Raw genomic sequence first — 19,285 nt, forward strand, 5'->3', positions numbered from 1 at the left:
AGTATGACTCCATTTTCCCTCTTTAAAATGACTAAGTAGACCTCCAAATGTGCGATGAAGTGCTGCTATTGGGGTGATTCAAAAGAATAGGGAACAAGGCTACCGTAGAAGCCTTGCTGTGAGTGCCTGTTTGCAACAGGCCGTAGGAGGGAAAGGCTCTCGTCCTGCAGGAGCTTGCCAGCTCTGGACAGTTTGTTTTCATCGGACAGTGTGTTGCTAAAGCAGCCAGATGATATTAAAGCCAGGGGGCATCCGTTAGGAGCCAGGGCACAGGCACACTTGGTAGGTCCTCTTTGTGTTCCTCTTTTGTTTTTTTAGATGAGGAATTTTGATAATATTAAACTTCTAGACCTAGGGAAAACTCTCACTTCTTCATCTGTAACATGATCGTGAAAGCTCAGATGTGGAAGTTGTGTAAATGAGCAGTTGGGTATGTGGCAGGATCCTGCAGTGACCGTCGGCAACGTAACAGGTTACTGTCCATGGCCCTGCTGGACACTACCATGAGAGACAAACCCAGTGTTGCTAAGTATCCACGGTGACAATGCCCACTACACAATAAAGTAGTGAATGCTCAGCCCAATAGACGCATGAAGCCCTGGCTGTTAGAGCCGATTGAATACATTCTTCCCTCTTGTTGATAAACCAGTGCTCACAGGGCAGAGATAAGATGGGATTTCATGCTCCCCAAAGTTGCGATTCCTGCCTTTCGTGACTCCATGTCTCCTTTTTTCATACCAGAATCACGAATCATCTTCCGGACTGGGGGATGGGTCGATTTTCTAGAAAACTCATGCTGTTTATGGAATATGCATTAAAGTATAAAGAGAGGCTATTTTAACTCAAACGTTTGTCTGCGTGTATGTTCTCAGGGAAGAACATTTGGGATTGAATAGCCAACCAATCTGTGTGCTTTTCCCCGGGGAAGAATATTTCTTCGGATCTCAGCATTTTTTAGTTGCTTGTGGTTCTTTGTCTGGGATTGCTACACTACACGAACTGAGCAGGTTGCATTGTGTTTAGGAATATGTATGTACAGACACACGCACACACACAGATATGCAGCCACAATTAAAGACAGAGCAGGGGTGGGTGGTACATGGGAGGGTCTGGAAAGAGGAAAGAGAAGGAGAAAATGATGTAATTATATTATAATTGCAAGTTTTTAAAAAAGTATTTAACAAATTAACCGTCTACAAAAACTAAGGTGAACTGGAAAAATATTGATAAATCAAACAAGCATAAAGTATATAAGCCAATAGAATACAAATTAATAATAGTAAATATAGAGTATAATAATAATAATATTTCTATGTTTGAGACTATTTCAGCACACGATGTTAACTCCTCAAGCTCGTTGGCACACTATGACATCGCAATAGAGAAGGCGACATCTTTACTTTAAAAACCGTAGGAAAATTCACTGTTGCCATTTATCTAAACTAGATCAGTAGAGCTTATGTATGTTTAATGTTCCTTAAAAACTGGGTATGCTTTTGGATAGAAGTACAGTTTTAGATTAGGCTTGGCCAGTTGAGGATAGTTAAATCATATTGTACTCAAACAGCAGTCCAAAAACAAGTGTAGCGGGAAAAACACAACACAGTATAAATATAGTGACTACTGGGCATTTAGAATTTCTTTCTCTCCAGTCCGCCACGAGCAATGATTTCCCAAACCCGCAGAATCATCCTGGACTTTGTTCCAAAGCAGTGGTAGCGAAGGTCCTCTGGTTGCAAGTTATACTCTCCACTCCGCGAGTGTGCAGCCCCACATCGAGGCCACCCATCCAGCTACGGAGACATAAACAACCAGGGTGCAGAGAAAGCTTGCAAACGTGGGCATTAACAGCAGAGTTAGGAGCGAGTCTGTCCTTGGCGCAAGGTGGGAATCAATTTCTCTTTCTAAAGGAAGGCTACAGATTATTTATATAAGTTCAAAGACAAGGTTAAAATGTTAGACAAATATTAATTCCAGTTTTCCTATATGCAGTGCACAGGTGCAACTTCAACAGCAGATTATATGATATAATCATTAAATTCATTGAAGCAGACCTCAGAGAGTTAAAGACATATATTCCGAGGACCTGGACTCCTCGGTCCAAAGGATGAAAATGACACAGGGCAGAATATTTGTGTATCAAGGTGATTCCAGTTTCCAACTGGGAAAACAGGACCGTTAACACCCACGTTCCCCTGACAACTGTCCAATTATGTATACCACACTTGGCCTAGTGTTTGCTGAAGAAGTAATCAATAAAGGATGTGGTTGACTGAGCATAGATTTTGGTTGAACCAATGCATGAAAACTTAATCATTTACTCAGGGAGAAGAAATCAAGGAGAGCAGAGAGGAACGGCCACAGAGGGCTTTGTTGATTGTGCCACCAAGTTTGTGGGCCACAGATGAAAGTAATAAGGCCAATGGGACCCGCACAGGAGGGAATTAGAAAAGCCATTCTTAATTCCGCGAATTAATAGAAATGTTTCTCGTGGTCTTTTTTTTCCCGATGTCATTTTTAGCAAATTTCACTCCAAAGCCTGGATGTTTCATTTTCGAGAATATATGAAAATTACTAGGGCGTGTCGTCTCTCTCAAGCAAGGAGAAATTAATCTCTGGCTATAACAGAAAGGTAATTTTCACACTGGAAACTTTGCTGGAATTTATTTGAAGATCTCCACTGTGGAAAGTTTTCCAGGAAATCATTTAACTCAAGTGTGTGAGAAAATTTACAACGGGCATGGAATAAACCCAGAAGCAGGGTGGCTGTGCCCAACTCGAATGCGGCTCTGCAGGATTCCTTCTTCTCTACATTCTCTGAGGGAGCTATTCTGCTTCTGTTGAAGAGCTGTGGCATCTCAACAAATGGAGTAGTTGAGTAAGTGAGAATATACAAGCATATGCATTCCATAAGGAAAATCAAGGGTTTTCCTGCTTTGTGTGCACGTGGACAACCTCTGGCTACGGTAGTAATGACAATGACGATAAATAGTATTGGTAATATCTCATATCCCCTTTCCTTTATGAATCACAACGGACTTTCAGAGTAGTGGCACAAGGCTCTTTGAGAATTGACTCTTTTCTTCACTACTCTGGCAAGTAAGGAAGAAATGACATTGCAAATTTTTTTATGCTGCTTAAGCCCTTATATAGCAGATATTATTTTCACTAATAGCCAAAGGGTTGCTCACTATTGAAGCTTTCCTTAATAAGTCACACCAGTCTGGCTTGAGCATCGCCAAAGGGTAACTTCATATGTCCAAATCCTATCCTGAGAGAACGTGGTGTGTTTCCCAAATGAAGGCTTAGTATAAATTCTTGTAAGCACTTTAGAAGCTTCCAGCTTATAGACCTCGCATGCACACTCAGCTGAGGGCCTCGGACACCCACTTATCCTAGACATGGCATCCTCCTCTGTTTCTCAGAGAGATAAAATATGTTTATAGATGTAGGGCTGCCATTAGCGAACTGTTCCAATCATGCAGGTTAGAAAAGAAGAGATTTAGGGAGATGCTAAGCTTCACACACAACCCGATTTATTTCTCAGCCACTTCGGCCATGATTTCTTCTATTTTGCCCATGTTACTTCTTGTGCGTGATACTGCTAAGCACAGAGGGAGAGTTGAGTACTGTGAATGGATTCAACATGTATGTACCAATACACGTGTGTAGACGTGTTTATCAATTTCTTTAAAATGACCACGAAACGTGCAAAGCTTTTGACTTTAATAGGCTGGTTTAAACCAAAGATTTCCAAATAGCAATGCTTTTTGTGTAGAACGTTGTGTTTGAATGAACACTGAAGAAATGTTAATAGGACATAATTGCCCATGACCTGTGTTCCTCTGAGCCAGAGCTGCAAACTGGCAGCTCTGCCTTGGGGAGATCATGGCCTGGGACATTTTCTCCTGTGACTGCAGAAGAAGCATGCCTGTGCACTCCCGCGTTCTACAGGACATTACAGAATTAAGGATGCTTGTCTGTCTGTGCACAAATCATCACAATCTTTACTGTACTTTAGGAGAGGGTAATTTCTGTAAGTGGAATTAGTTTTGTTTGGCATAAAACAAGATGTGAATCTGTTTTTGTCTCTTTGTCTCTCTCTCCCCTCTCCTTCCCCACCTCTTTCTTCTATCTATCTATCTATCTATCTATCTATCTATCTATCTATCTATCTATCTATCTATCTATCTATCTATCTATCCTTTCTTCCCCCTCCCTGTGTACATGTGTGCATGACTCTGTGTGTGTGTGTATGTTTGTGTGAATGTGTGTGTATGTATGTTTGTGTGAGTGTGTATGTTTGTGTGAGTGTATGTTTGTGTGAGTGTGTATGTTTGTATGTGTATGTATGCTTGTGTGTGTATGTTTGTGTGTGTATATGTTTGTGTGAGGGTGTATGTTTGTGTGTGTATGTATGTGTGTGTCTGTGTGTCTGTGTGTGTGTGTCTGTCTGTGTCTGTGTGTATATGTGTGTGTGTGTGTGTGTGTCTGTGTGTGTCTACCAGAGGACAATGCTAGGAGTCTTCCCCAATTGCTCACCACACTATTTTTTTGAGACAGGGTCTCTTATGGAACTTGGAGCTCATCAATTAGACTAACTCTCCAGTAAGCCCCAGGGTTCTGCCTATCTTGCCCTCCACAGTGCGGGATTACAGCATGTAGCACCATTCCTGGCCTTTATGTGGATGCTGGCAGTCTGAACTCAGGTCTTTATGCACTTTCTCAACTGGCCCATCCCCAGAGCTCTGTTTTCCATGCTGCTGAGAATATAAAAAAAAAACTTCCCTCACTCCTGAGAAGCTTCCCACCTCTCGGCCTGTCATGGACAGGTCCAGCCTTTCCCACCTCAAACATGTGATTATCTGTGCTTTCAAAGCTGCCACATTGTTAGGATTTTACACTGATAATCTGTCCCCTCAGCTTTGACTGGACAGATGAGGAATTTGAATTCTGAATTACAAACTGAAATATCCCAGATGAGACATACAGTGAACCTTTGTAGATAATTTGAAGCCAACCTTTAGCATCTAAATGTTTCAAAAACATGTTTATCTTGTGACCTAGCAAAAGCTAAAGGAGGCTTTTGAAGGGAAACATTCCTGCGAGGGTTTCACCTCTTGAGCTGTGTAGGATGTAATGGCCATTTTGTTTTGTGAGAATTATTTTATAAGCATGTGAAGGAACACAGAATATCACTGGGCAAACCTAGGTCAGGCTTGTCATTACAAAGATGAGGAGTCCAATGATTTTCTGGGGAACAGAAAGAGAGTACAACAGGAAGAGTACTTGACTGCTGTTTTAGAGGACCAGGGTTCAGTTTCTAGCACACACAGGATTCCTGACAATCCCATATAACTCTAGTCCCAGAGGATCGTACACTCTCCTATTCTGGCTTCTGTGAGCATCAGACATACATGCAATGCACACACACTCACACTCACACACACACATACACACATGTGTGTACACATATGCACACACACTACACATACATATACAGTAACAAACAACACAAGAAAACTCCTTATACATACATATACATCCACGAATACAACAAACCCAACTGTTTTCTGCTGGCTTGGAACAGGGATAAGACCCAAAGTGAGTAGTTTAGTAGCTGAAATGAACTAGACAGAGGAGTGCACAGGGACACTACGTCCAAACAGATTAAGTTGGAGACTAACTGATCTCATATTAGTTGCTATTTGGAGAGTAGAACTTTCAAGAGAAGCTGGGTTGGTCTTCTGGGGATTGGTTGCCATGTATATTAAGAAGGCCCACTGACAGACTGCTTACTTCCCTTACATGTGGCTGGCCCTGATTCTCTCCAGTAAATGTCCATACTCTCATCAGTATGCTGTCTTCTAAGACGTTTGCCCAACAATGACCATGTTTAACTGATATTATATAGGATACCTTCCATTTCATGGGCACTGGCATTTTAAGGAGTGATTCTTATCTTTATAGTCTTTATGTATTTAGTATCATGAATGTAGTATTTAGTATTATGATTCTACTTTTAGTTCATGAAGCATATAGGCACAATGTCTTTCAATAACACCACACCTTTTCAGACTGCCCTGTATATATTTACAATGAAAGATTAACTTGAAGTTACATTGTAGCACATTTACGCCTGCTACCATTACGATTATTTTGAACAGGCTACAGTTTGGATCTAAGTTAACTATTGAAAACCAAGACTGCACGTTTGGGGACCTTTGGTATTGTGAGTGGCTTACACACAGTTATGCTTTATGATGAATAATGGCTGTGGTACAGGAGGTGAGGGGCAATCAGGATATTTTCCACTAACAGATACCTATCAGAAGCTGTTCCCAGAGACTGCTGTTAAACAGTCTTTTCTATTTCAAATAAAATGTTTGCACCCAGCTGTTAATCCAGGTTTGTGTCACAGAAGGAGCCTGGTGGAAGTTTAAGTGGAACTCTGCCTGAAGAGCTCAGGAAAGGTTAGGCAAGTCACGGCACTGAAATGCACTGCCTGGCACTAGGCTCTCTGAGCTCCGGGCCTGTGAGATATGGTGACCTGATTTTTTTCTTTCTTTCTCTGGTTCACTCAAGGTCATCACTAAACTCACAGAAAACCAAAAGGGAGCTTACACAACAGACAAAGAAGACTTTGGATACATCTTTTTACAATACCACACCAGTTTAAAATAACTTCCGACCAAAGGGTCACTTAAGAAGGGCACTGCTTAAATTTTAAGCAGGCAGTAATGGAAAGCGACAGACCTCAAACAATTTAAGTCTTTCACAGCTGGGTGACTCCACAGAGACAGCAGGACCACGCTGCGCTGGCTTACCTCTGCAAGACCTTGGCCATCGCTTCGTAGGCTCTCCCTAGGCTAAGTTCATCATCCAAGCTTGTGGAGATCTCACTGTATCTATCGAGCACCTATGGGGAGAGGAACATGCTGAGTGTCTAGACTGTCCACATCTGAGGAGGATGCATCATAACAGAGAAGATGAAAATTAACAGTTTCCAAAAGGTCTCTTTTTGTTGGCTTGGTTTACATGGGACTGTGCTATGGTTTGTTTCATGGATACATCTTTGAGCCACAACAGGGAATTCTTCCTTTTGTAAAAATGCTCCCCCATCCCAATTCTCCAAAGCATCCCGTGTATATAATGTAGCTGTGAATGAATAATTGAATAATTGAATGCTTTACAGAATTATTTTAAAACACGGAGACGATTACCTAAAGTAATGTAAGTGCTATCATAATCTTCTACCATGGTAGTCAAATATCAATGTTCTTTCTATATATAGCTCTTTGAAAAGAATGAATTTAGGCAATAGACCTTTTCTTAATCTGTCATTTCAGAAGAGCCCTGTCTTGCAGTGTTATGTGTATATAGCTCACACTAAAAATATTTCTTACAAATGTACTTCATTACCAGCAATCTCCCCGATAATCAAAAGCTGCCATAGCCAAACATATGATCTTAATTTAATTTAACACTGACATCACTGTGCGCTGTCATTTTCTTTTTCTAATTCCCACCCCCCACCCCCACCCCTCTATTCCCAGGTCAGGGGAGGAAAATACAGAAACCAACATCTCCCCCACCCTCTCTTCTTCCTTATTGTTATTCGACCCAACCTATTACACACATGAGGACACAGGAAGTCTCCAAGGACCTTCATGGAAATCCTTTTTGCACATTTTCTAAGCCAGAATTAGTGAAAGTCACTTTATGGCATTTGAGAGGGCGAGTGGGTGGGGGTGGGGCATCCATCTGCCTGGTGTGCTCTGTCTGAGTTAGACAGCAGGAAGGTGGAAGTCCTAAGGCAGGGCTTGTATTCGCTTCTCTCCTTTTCCCTCCTATTTCTTGTATTTGCCCACCCACGTCTCTTCCCTGGAGCCCCTTTCCCCACTTGTGTTGTCTCTTTCCTTCCCACGCCCCCGTCTGTTTTTATGTCACATTTATCTTTATTTCTTCCAAGTTAACATTTGGGAAATGACTCCAGTGAGACCCCATGACCCCTCATCAGAAGCAGATCTGTGGTTTGTAAGGGATCACTCAAGCTAAGACCTCTCTGTGGGTCCATACCAACCCTGGTTTTGAGTCTTATTGAGCCCCCAAAGTCCTAAATTTTGAAAACACGTTCAATAACTTTAATTCACATGTAAGGATTGCATTTATTTATAAGATATAGTGTCATGGTTTATCCTGTGTATAAATGAGTACTCCACTAACAACTTTCCAACTTGCTAATGTTTTATGCTAATGATGTTCAAAAAAACAAGCAAAAAGAATGCATATATTTTCATCATTTTTTTTGTCTGTGTGTGAATGTGAGTGGGGTGTGTGTGTGTGTGTGTGTGTGTGTGTGTGTGTGTTCATGTGTGTGATTGCGAGCACACACACTCCATGGCATGAGTGTGGAGGCCAGGGGCCAGCTGCAGGTCTCAGAGCTCTCCTCCACCCTGTTCTCACCATGTAACACAATCAGGCTGGGCCACGCACTTCCTTGGACTTGCGCCTCTCATCTTGCCGCAGGGATGTTGGGCCTACAGATGCACTCTGCCACAACTGGCTGTGCGTGGGCGCTGGAGGTCGTAACTCAGGCTCTTACATTTGCTCAGTAAGCACTTCACCTACAGAGCCACATCTCTAGCCCTCCCTTAGCAATTTAAAAATATACAGTCAGTAGCATTGATCCTTATTCTGAGGCCTCTTAATGAAGCTCCGTAGAAACCTGAGGACATACTGTTCATTCTGCCTCACAGTCGACAGCTCTCTGGCTAACCTGAGATGCCTTCACAGGAGCTGTCCTGAGGTATGAGATGGAACCACTGAACTTTTTAAATTTGTAAGAAACCTTGTTGAGTTAATGTATAAAAACACCTTGGAAGAGACTTTATTTTGGTCCGCATATTTTTAGGTGACATTCTAAAATCTCAAATTAAAGGCTAATTATTAATATATTTTATACCTAAAATAGTTCATTTGCTTTCTTTCAATAAGAACTTCCACCCTGGCCCTGGCCCTGTTTTACAGAATCTTTACGGAATCTTATAATGGTGACTTGTTTGCAGCCCTGAGAACATTTATGTGTTAGTGCAGACAAACTAACATGTATGTGAATCAGCAGTAACCTGAAGCAGGTTTCTCTAGGGCATGAGCCCGGCTCACACAGCAAAGCTCTCTCATGGTCCCAGTTATCGTGTGGCTTCTTCATGGTGGTAGAGAGGGTCTTCTGGGGTGAACACTAACCTAAGTGTTCCTCCTATGTCTTGTCCAATGGGATCTCACTTCATTCCCAAGCTGGCCCCATACCCTGGGCTCAATCAACCCTGCCTTAGTCTTCTGAGTAGCTGGAACTACAGGCCTAAGGCCCAGCAACCAACCCCAGGATAGGGAGACCGAGGTAATACAGGCCTCAGCTCTTCTGTATCTGCCCGGTATTCGAACATGCGGGCCAGGAGAACTCTTTGTACTTAATTTCCTCCTTAAAGAAGAAGGCCTCCCTCTAAAAGCTGTCATGCAGGTACTGTGATTTCATATGTCAGTACTAAATAGTCTACACACTATACAACAAGAATTCTTAATCTCTTCCTCAACCTCCAGGAGCAGCCCAGTGCAAGAGTTTCCTGCCCCAAAGTAAAGATTTATTTTGTGTCGAGATGAATCTGATATTTCTTTAAACAGTTGCCTGAGAACTAGTAGCTACATAGGCAGTTGAAAAGACATGATTTTTTTTTTTTTTTGCCAAACAGAGAAGCATTCAAGTACACGGGAGCCACACTGGGTGTCTTGTGGAAGATTTGCTCTAAGATGGTCTACCTACCTAATTCCTACCAGAAACGTGAGCTCAAAAGAAGAGACACGCAAGTGGGAGAAGTCTAAGGACAGAGAAAATAAGTTTTGTTAAAGTAAAAAGAAAAATACGACTAAGTAGAAAAATAGGGTAAAATGATGAATTCTGTGGAACACAGGAGTGTTTTATACTAATTTGTGGTAAGCTAAGGTGATGATTAATCTCATCACCTTAATCCTATTAAGGGGTGTTGCAGGATATTTGGTCCACATTATGAACCCAGAGATTGTAGTTTTTCTGGAAAACAAACAAACAAACAAACCTGTTTTTAGTGGTGGTGAGGCTTAGCCCTTAGCACTCATCTTTAATCCCTCTGGCAGATACATTCTTAGTATAATCCTTTAATCCCAAACAATGAACGTAAAGCTAGTTTGTAGGAGGAAGCACCCATGTTTGAAAGTGATGTCTAGCCCACACCCGCGGATCCCGGCCCGCAGCAGCTCTCTGCTCCCAGACCCGGTGAGAGAGAGACCCAACCGCCTGGTCAGGTGGGCACTCCTGAGGCTGCAGAGCGGAAGAGACCACCAACACTGCTCACCCCTGCCCACATCCCTGGCCCAAGAGGAAACTGTATAAGGCCTCTGGGCTCCCGTGGGGGAGGGCCCAGGAGCGGCAGGACTTCTGCGCCTGAGACACCGCCGGAACCTGAAAGAAACAGACCGGATAAACAGTTCTCTGCACCCAAATCCCGTGGGAGGGAGAGCTAAACCTTCAGAGAGGCAGACAAGCCTGGGAAACCAGAAGAGACTGCTCCCTGCACACACATCTCGGACGCCAGAGGAAAAAGCCAAAGACCATCTGGAACCCTGGTGCACTGAAGCTCCCGGAAGGGGCGGCACAGGTCTTCCTGGTTGCTGCCGCTGCAGAGAGCCCCTGGGCAGCACCCCACGAGCGAACCTGAGCCTCGGGACCACAGGTAAGACCAAATTTTCTGCTGCAAGAAAGCTGCCTGGTGAACTCAAGACACAGGCCCACAGGAACAGCTGAAGACCTGTAGAGAGGAAAAACTACACGCCGGAAAGCAGAACACACGGTCCCCATAACTGACTGAAAGAGAGGAAAACAGGTCTACAGCACTCCTGACACACAGGCTTATAGGTCAGTCTAGCCACTGTCAGAAATAGCAGAACAAAGTAACACTAGAGATAACCTGATGGCGAGAGGCAAGTGCAGGAACCCAAGCAACAGAAACCAAGACTGCATGCCATCATCGGAGCCCAATTCTCCCGCCAAAACAAACATGGAATATCCAAACACACCAGAAAAGCAAGATCTAGTTTCAAAATCATATTTGATCATGATGCTGGAGGACTTCAAGAAAGACATGAACACACTTAGGGAAACACAGGAAATCATTAATAAACAAGTAGAGGCCTACAGAGAGGAATGGCAAAAATCCCTGAAAGAATTCCAGGAAAACACAATCAAACAGATGAAGGAATTAAAAATGGAAATAGAAGCAATCAAGAAAGAACACATGGAAACAACCCTGGATATAGAAAACCAAAAGAAGAGACAAGGAGCTGTAGATACAAGCTTCACCAACAGAATACAAGAGATGGAAGAGAGAATCTCAGGAGCAGAAGATTCCATAGAAATCATTGACTCAACTGTCAAAGATAATGTAAAGCGGAAAAAGCTACTGGTCCAAAACATACAGGAAATCCAGGACTCAATGAGAAGATCAAACCTAAGGATAATAGGTATAGAAGAGAGTGAAGACTCCCAGCTCAAAGGACCAGTAAATATCTTCAACAAAATCATAGAAGAAAACTTCCCTAACCTAAAAAAAGAGATACCCATAGGCATACAAGAAGCCTACAGAACTCCAAATAGATTGGACCAGAAAAGAAACACCTCCCGTCACATAATTGTCAAAACACCAAACGCACAAAATAAAGAAAGAATATTAAAAGCAGTAAGGGAAAAAGGTCAAGTAACATATAAAGGGAGACCTATCAGAATCACACCAGACTTCTCGCCAGAAACTATGAAGGCCAGAAGATCCTGGACTGATGTCATACAGACCCTAAGAGAACACAAATGCCAGCCCAGGTTACTGTATCCAGCAAAACTCTCAATTAACATTGATGGAGAAACCAAGATATTCCATGACAAAACCAAATTTACACAATATCTTTCTACAAATCCAGCACTACAAAGGATAATAAATGGTAAAGCCCAACATAAGGAGGCAAGCTATACCCTAGAAGAAGCAAGAAACTAATCGTCTTGGCAACAAAACAAAGAGAATGAAAGCACACAAACATAACCTCACATCCAAATATGAATATAAAGGGAAACAATAATCACTATTCCTTAATATCTCTCAATATCAATGGCCTCAACTCCCCAATAAAAAGACATAGATTAACAAACTGGATACGCAACGAGGACCCTGCATTCTGCTGCCTACAGGAAACACACCTCAGAGACAAAGACAGACACTACCTCAGAGTGAAAGGCTGGAAAACAACTTTCCAAGCAAATGGTCAGAAGAAGCAAGCTGGAGTAGCCATTCTAATATCAAATAAAATCAATTTCCAACTAAAAGTCATCAAAAAAGATAAGGAAGGACACTTCATATTCATCAAAGGAAAAATCCACCAAGATGAACTCTCAATCCTAAATATCTATGCCCCAAATACAAGGGCACCTACATACGTAAAAGAAACCTTACTAAAGCTCAAAACACACATTGCACCTCACACAATAATAGTGGGAGATTTCAACACCCCACTCTCATCAATGGACAGATCATGGAAACAGAAATTAAACAGTGATGTCGACAGACTAAGAGAAGTCATGAGCCAAATGGACTTAACGGATATTTATAGAACATTCTATCCTAAAGCAAAAGGATATACCTTCTTCTCAGCTCCTCATGGTACTTTCTCCAAAATTGACCATATAATTGGTCAAAAAACGGGCCTCAACAGGTACAGAAAGATAGAAATAATCCCATGCGTGCTATCGGACCACCACGGCCTAAAACTGGTCTTCAATAACAATAAGGGAAGAATGCTCACATATACGTGGAAATTGAACAATGCTCTACTCAATGATAACCTGGTCAAGGAAGAAATAAAGAAAGAAATTAAAAACTTTTTAGAATTTAATGAAAATGAAGATACAACATACTCAAACTTATGGGACACAATGAAAGCTGTGCTAAGAGGAAAACTCATAGCGCTGAGTGCCTGCAGAAAGAAACAGGAAAGAGCATATGTCAGCAGCTTGACAGCACACCTAAAAGCTCTAGAACAAAAAGAAGCAAATACACCCAGGAGGAGTAGAAGGCAGGAAATAATCAAACTCAGAGCTGAAATCAACCAAGTAGAAACAAAAAGGACCATAGAAAGAATCAACAGGACCAAAAGTTGGTTCTTTGAGAAAATCAACAAGATAGATAAACCCTTAGCCAGACTAACGAGAGGACACAGAGAGTGCGTCCAAATTAACAAAATCAGAAATGAAAAGGGAGACATAACTACAGATTCAGAGGAAATTCAAAAAATCATCAGATCTTACTATAAAAACCTATATTCAACAAAATTTGAAAATCTTCAGGAAATGGACAATTTCCTAGACAGATACCAGGTATCAAAGTTAAATCAGGAACAGATAAACCAGTTAAACAACCCCATAACTCCTAAGGAAATAGAAGCAGTCATTAAAGGTCTCCCAACCAAAAAGAGCCCAGGTCCAGATGGGTTTAGTGCAGAATTCTATCAAACCTTCATAGAAGACCTCATACCAATATTATCCAAACTATTCCACAAAATTGAAACAGATGGAGCCCTACCGAATTCCTTCTACGAATCTACAATTACTCTTATACCTAAACCACACAAAGACACAACAAAGAAAGAGAACTTCAGACCAATTTCCCTTATGAATATCGACGCAAAAATACTCAATAAAATTCTGGCAAACCGAATTCAAGAGCACATCAAAACAATCATCCACCATGATCAAGTAGGCTTCATCCCAGGCATGCAGGGATGGTTTAATATACGGAAAACCATCAACGTGATCCATTATATAAACAAACTGAAAGAACAGAACCACATGATCGTTTCATTAGATGCTGAGAAAGCATTTGACAAAATTCAACACCCCTTCATGATAAAAGTCCTGGAAAGAATAGGAATTCAAGGCCCATACCTAAACATAGTAAAAGCCATATACAGCAAACCAGTTGCTAACATTAAACTAAATGGAGAGAAACTTGAAGCAATCCCACTAAAATCAGGGACTAGACAAGGCTGCCCACTCTCTCCCTACTTATTCAATATAGTTCTTGAAGTTCTAGCCAGAGCAATCAGACAACAAAAGGAGATCAAAGGGATACAGATCGGAAAAGAAGAGGTCAAAATATCACTATTTGCAGATGATATGATAGTATATTTAAGTGATCCCAAAAGTTCCACCAGAGAACTACTAAAGCTGATAAACAACTTCAGCAAAGTGGCTGGGTATAAAATTAACTCAAATAAATCAGTTGCCTTCCTCTATACAAAAGAGAAACAAGCCGAGATAGAAATTAGGGAAACGACACCCTTCATAATAGACCCAAATAATATAAAGTACCTCGGTGTGACTTTAACCAAGCAAGTAAAAGATCTGTACAATAAGAACTTCAAGACACTGAAGAAAGAAATTGAAGAAGACCTCAGAAGATGGAAAGATCTCCCATGCTCATGGATTGGCAGGATTAATATGGTAAAAATGGCCATTTTACCAAAAGCAATCTACAGATTCAATGCAATCCCCATCAAAATACCAATCCAATTCTTCAAAGAGTTAGACAGAACAATTTGCAAATTCATCTGGAATAACAAAAAACCCAGGATAGCTAAAGCTATCCTCAACAATAAAAGGACTTCAGGGGGAATCACTATCCCTGAACTCAAGCAGTATTACAGAGCAATAGTGATAAAAACTGCATGGTATTGGTACAGAGACAGACAGATAGACCAATGGAATAGAATTGAAGACCCAGAAATGAACCCACACACCTATGGTCACTTGATTTTTGACAAAGGAGCCAAAACCATCCAATGGAAAAAAGATAGCATTTTCAGCAAATGGTGCTGGTTCAACTGGAGGGCAACATGTAGAAGAATGCAGATCGATCCATGCTTATCACCCTGTACAAAGCTTAAGTCGAAGTGGATCAAGGACCTCCACATCAAACCAGACACACTCAAACTAATAGAAGAAAAACTAGGGAAGCATCTGGAACACATGGGCACTGGAAAAAATTTCCTGAACAAAACACCAATGGCTTATGCTCTAAGATCAAGAATTGACAAATGGGATCTCATAAAACTGCAAAGCTTCTGTAAGGCAAAGGACACTGTGGTTAGGACAAAACGGCAACCAACAGATTGGGAAAAGATCTTTACCAACCCTACAACAGATAGAGGCCTTATATCCAAAATATACAAAGAACTCAAGAAGTTAGACCGCAGGGAAACAAATAACCCTATTAAAAATGGGGTTCAGAGCTAAACAAAGAATTCACAGCTGAGGAATGCCGAATGGCTGAGAAACACCTAAAGAAATGTTCAACATCTTTAGTCATAAGGGAAATGCAAATCAAAACAACCCTGAGATTTCACCTCACACCAGTGCGATTGGCTAAGATCAAAAACTCAGGTGACAGCAGATGCTGGCGAGGATGTGGAGAAAGAGGAACACTCCTCCATTGTTGGTGGGGTTGCAGACTGGTAAAACCATTCTGGAAATCAGTCTGGAGGTTCCTCAGAAAATTGGACATTGAACTGCCTGAGGATCCAGCTATACCTCTCTTGGGCATATACCCAAAAGATGCCTCAACATATAAAAGAGACACGTGCTCCACTATGTTCATCGCAGCCTTATTTATAATAGCCAGAAAATGGAAAGAACCCAGATGCCCTTCAACAGAGGAATGGATACAGAAAATGTGGTACATCTACACAATGGAATACTACTCAGCTATCAAAAACAACGAGTTTATGAAATTCGTAGGCAAATGGTTGGAACTGGAAAATATCATCCTGAGTGAACTAACCCAATCACAGAAAGACATACATGGTATGCACTCATTGATAAGTGGCTATTAGCCCAAATGCTTGAATTACCCTAGATCCCTAGAACAAACGAAACTCAAGACGGATGATCAAAATGTGAATGCTTCACTCCTTCTTTAAATGAGGAAAAAGAATACCCTTGGCAGGGAAGGGAGAGGCAAAGATTAAAACAGAGACTGAAGGAACACCCATTCAGAGCCTGTCCCACATTTGGCCCATACATATACAGCCACCCAATTGGACTAGATGGATGAAGCAAAGAAGTGCAGACCGACAGGAGCCGGATGTAGATCGCTCCTGAGAGACACAGCCAGAATACAGCAAATACAGAGGCGAATGCCAGCAGCAAACCACTGAACTGAGAATAGGTCCCCTATTGAAGGAATCAGAGAAAGAACTGGAAGAGCTTGAAGGGGCTCGAGACCCCAAAAGTACAACAATGCCAAGCAACCAGAGCTTCCAGGGACTAAGCCACTACCTAAAGACTATACATGGACTGACCCTGGACTCTGACCCCATAGGTAGCAATGAATATCCTAGTAAGAGCACCAGTGGAAGGGGAAGCCCTGGGTCCTGCTAAGACTGAACCCCCAGTGAACTAGTCTATGGGGGGAGGGCGGCAATGGTGGGAGGGTTGGGAGGGGAACACCCATAAGAAGGGGAGGGGGGAGGGGGATGTTTGCCCGGAAACCGGGAAAGGGAATAACACTCGAAATGTATATAAGAAATACTCAAGTTAATAAAAAAAAAAAAAAAAAAAAAAAAAAAAAAAAAAAAGAAAGTAAAACAAAAAAAAAAAAAAAAGAAAGTGATGTCTAATTGAGTGACAGACAAAGTGATGAATCGGAGAAAGATTTGACAGAATAGGATATGACCAACTCTCATGAAAAAGGAAAGAGAAGCTGAGATGGGGGGGAGGGGGAGGGAGAGGGAGAGAGAGAGCGCGCGCACAGGAGGAAGAGAGTACAGTACAGGAATACAGCACAGTGAAGTGGAAAGGGAGAGAGATGGAGAAGGAGGCAGCTTTACTGAAAGTGTTTTACAAATACAGATTGAAGAGAGAACAAGCTAGACACAGGTAAAGACAGAATGAGTCAGAGAATGAGAAGGAGCCAGAAGATTAGAACAAATTGCCAGAGTTAATATAAGGCCAGGCAGAGCAATTCTGTCAGAGGCTGAGAGAAGCCAGATTGCAGCAGTCATCTTGGGGAAGAGTTTGAGACAGAAAGCTGAGTTGAACCAGCCAGCGATAGCTCAGTAAGAACAAGAAGGTGAACTTTTTCATCAGTAAGTCTCAGAGCTCAAAACATTCTAGGACTAGATAAGATTGTACAGAGGCTAGAAGTTTCCAGGACTAGGCCTAGGTTAGCAAAGAGAGGCAGCAAGACAAACTTAAGTTGGGTGAATAAAAGCAACTTTTATGGCAGGGGTGTCTAAGAGACTAGTAAGTATATCTCCAGGTATGTATGAAGGGCTATCTCTAGAGAGAATGGGCTAGCAGGGGCTGACCTACCTTGTACATGGCAGCACCACTCCACAGACCAAGTAGGCTTGTGGTGGAATGAAAGAGGAGAAAGAGAAAGTCCTTTAGTGCAGACGTCCCTTTGTTCTTTTCTGGCTTCTGTGACACGGACTGTTCTGCAGCTCCTTCCTTACCAGGACAGGCAGAAGCTTCTAAAACATATGGCCCCACATATGCTTCCCTCTTCACAAAAGTATAATGTGACCCCTTATCTTCTTTTGGAAGCAGATAAGATGTGATTTACAAATTGACAGGGAGTGAGCAAGTCCTAGTTAACTGAAATCAGTGAGGGAAGCCAGACAGAGAGTGGGACTGTTTTCACAAGACACACCATGGAGGAAGGTGCACGGGAGTCTAGCAGCATCTGTGGATGTCTGAGGGACACTTGGTTGAACAGACTCGTGCTTTGAATATGTCAGACACATATCTGTAACCTGGACGGTTAAAATCTACCAGCATAGTTCAGGGAAGTGGGAGCAAAGAACTGTTAGTGTCAGAGTTCTAGTGGATGAAGATGTCTTGCCTTTCAGATTTATAGTCAGGGGAGCTCATGAGCCTGGAAGGAAGAAACACTGATCTGGTGTGCTGCTGTGTCAACTCAATGCCACCAAAGTGATAAGACGTCCCCCAAGTTCCACAGGTGATGTCAGGTCAACCAATGAACTGAGTGTCCTGTGTCAAGTGACTCCATCTCTCAGAGCCTATTTCCTCAAGTGTGAGTGGAAAGTGGCAGAGTCTATGAGGGAGGACTGTTACCTGTTCCTATGTGACGTGGTATTGAACATGCTCACTCAGGACTGAGTGAAGCAACACCCTGGCTTCACCCATGCTCACCTAACCTAGCTGTTCTCAAATGGAGGGGCATCTGCCAACATCTGAAGACACTTTAGTTGTTATAATCAGGGAAGGGTTGCTATCCCTGTGGTACACATCACAAGCCCCCACCCCACAACAAAGAATTATCATCGGGCTTAAAATGCAAGTAAAGCTACCGTTGAGAAACCCCAACCTGGCTTCCACTTAAACAATCTTCATGACTGGACACTAAGAAGCTAACCACACAATCACTAGAAAGCTCGATAAACAAACTATAGGTTGGGTTGATGTAAGATCTGCAACTCCCATGTGCTTAGCCAAAATTCTGTCTTGTGGGGCAGCAAGAGGACTCTGCCCATCTCTATATAACAACTTCTAATCCCGAGACATGACTGTTTTCTCCATCTGGTCATCAGCAGGTACATAGTCATCAAGGACGTTCAAAAATAAGAAAGGGCAAAACCCCTGCTCTTGAGCCTCATTTAAACACTTTCCCTCTATGTTTGTCCACAAATCTAAGAGGAGTGGAAGAGTCAAGATAAACCCACTTAGATCAGTCACCACCTATAAAGCCATAATGGAAACTCAGCAGATAGGTCTACAAACAAGAAGTTAGGAGTCCACAGCTCCTATATTTTATATTCCCTGCCACCACCATCATAAAAAGGCAGCACACCTGGCATTTTGTCATACACACCCCAAAGAAGCCCCGAACCATCTATTCATAACAAGAGTTAGGCACTAGTCTCCGTTCACAGCTTTTCTTTGAAAGAAGGAGAAAACAACAACATAATAATAAACACAGACAATTTAGAAAGTCAGGTTTGCCACCGTGAGCTTGAAATCATTTGTCAAATCTCATTGGAAATACATTTATTCTGATTTCTGGCACGCTAGGCCCCTTCAGCCACCTCACAGTTGGCGAGCAGAGAAGGCGCTTCTGCGTCATTTACAGTGTCTGAACCCGATGCACACAATCAGCTGCAACATTAGTCAAAGAAACCGGTGGCTAATGAC

The 19,285-nt window shown here is 42.1% G+C and overlaps 1 protein-coding gene across 3 annotated transcripts in view; it reads right to left on the reverse strand.

Moving 5' to 3' along the window:
- Window positions 1-19,285, reverse strand: part of Ttc29 (tetratricopeptide repeat domain 29) — a 218,366-nt gene that overhangs the window by 81,135 nt on the left and 117,946 nt on the right. For all 3 annotated transcript variants that reach the window (XM_017601216.3, NM_001013890.1, XM_063277892.1), the window contains exon 9: window positions 6,828-6,919. In XM_017601216.3, coding sequence (XP_017456705.1) covers window positions 6,828-6,919 — 92 coding nt within the window. The remainder of the gene's footprint in view (window positions 1-6,827; window positions 6,920-19,285) is intronic.

Source organism: Rattus norvegicus, chromosome 19, assembly GCF_036323735.1.
Source record: "Rattus norvegicus strain BN/NHsdMcwi chromosome 19, GRCr8, whole genome shotgun sequence".
NCBI lineage: Eukaryota > Metazoa > Chordata > Mammalia > Rodentia > Muridae > Rattus > Rattus norvegicus.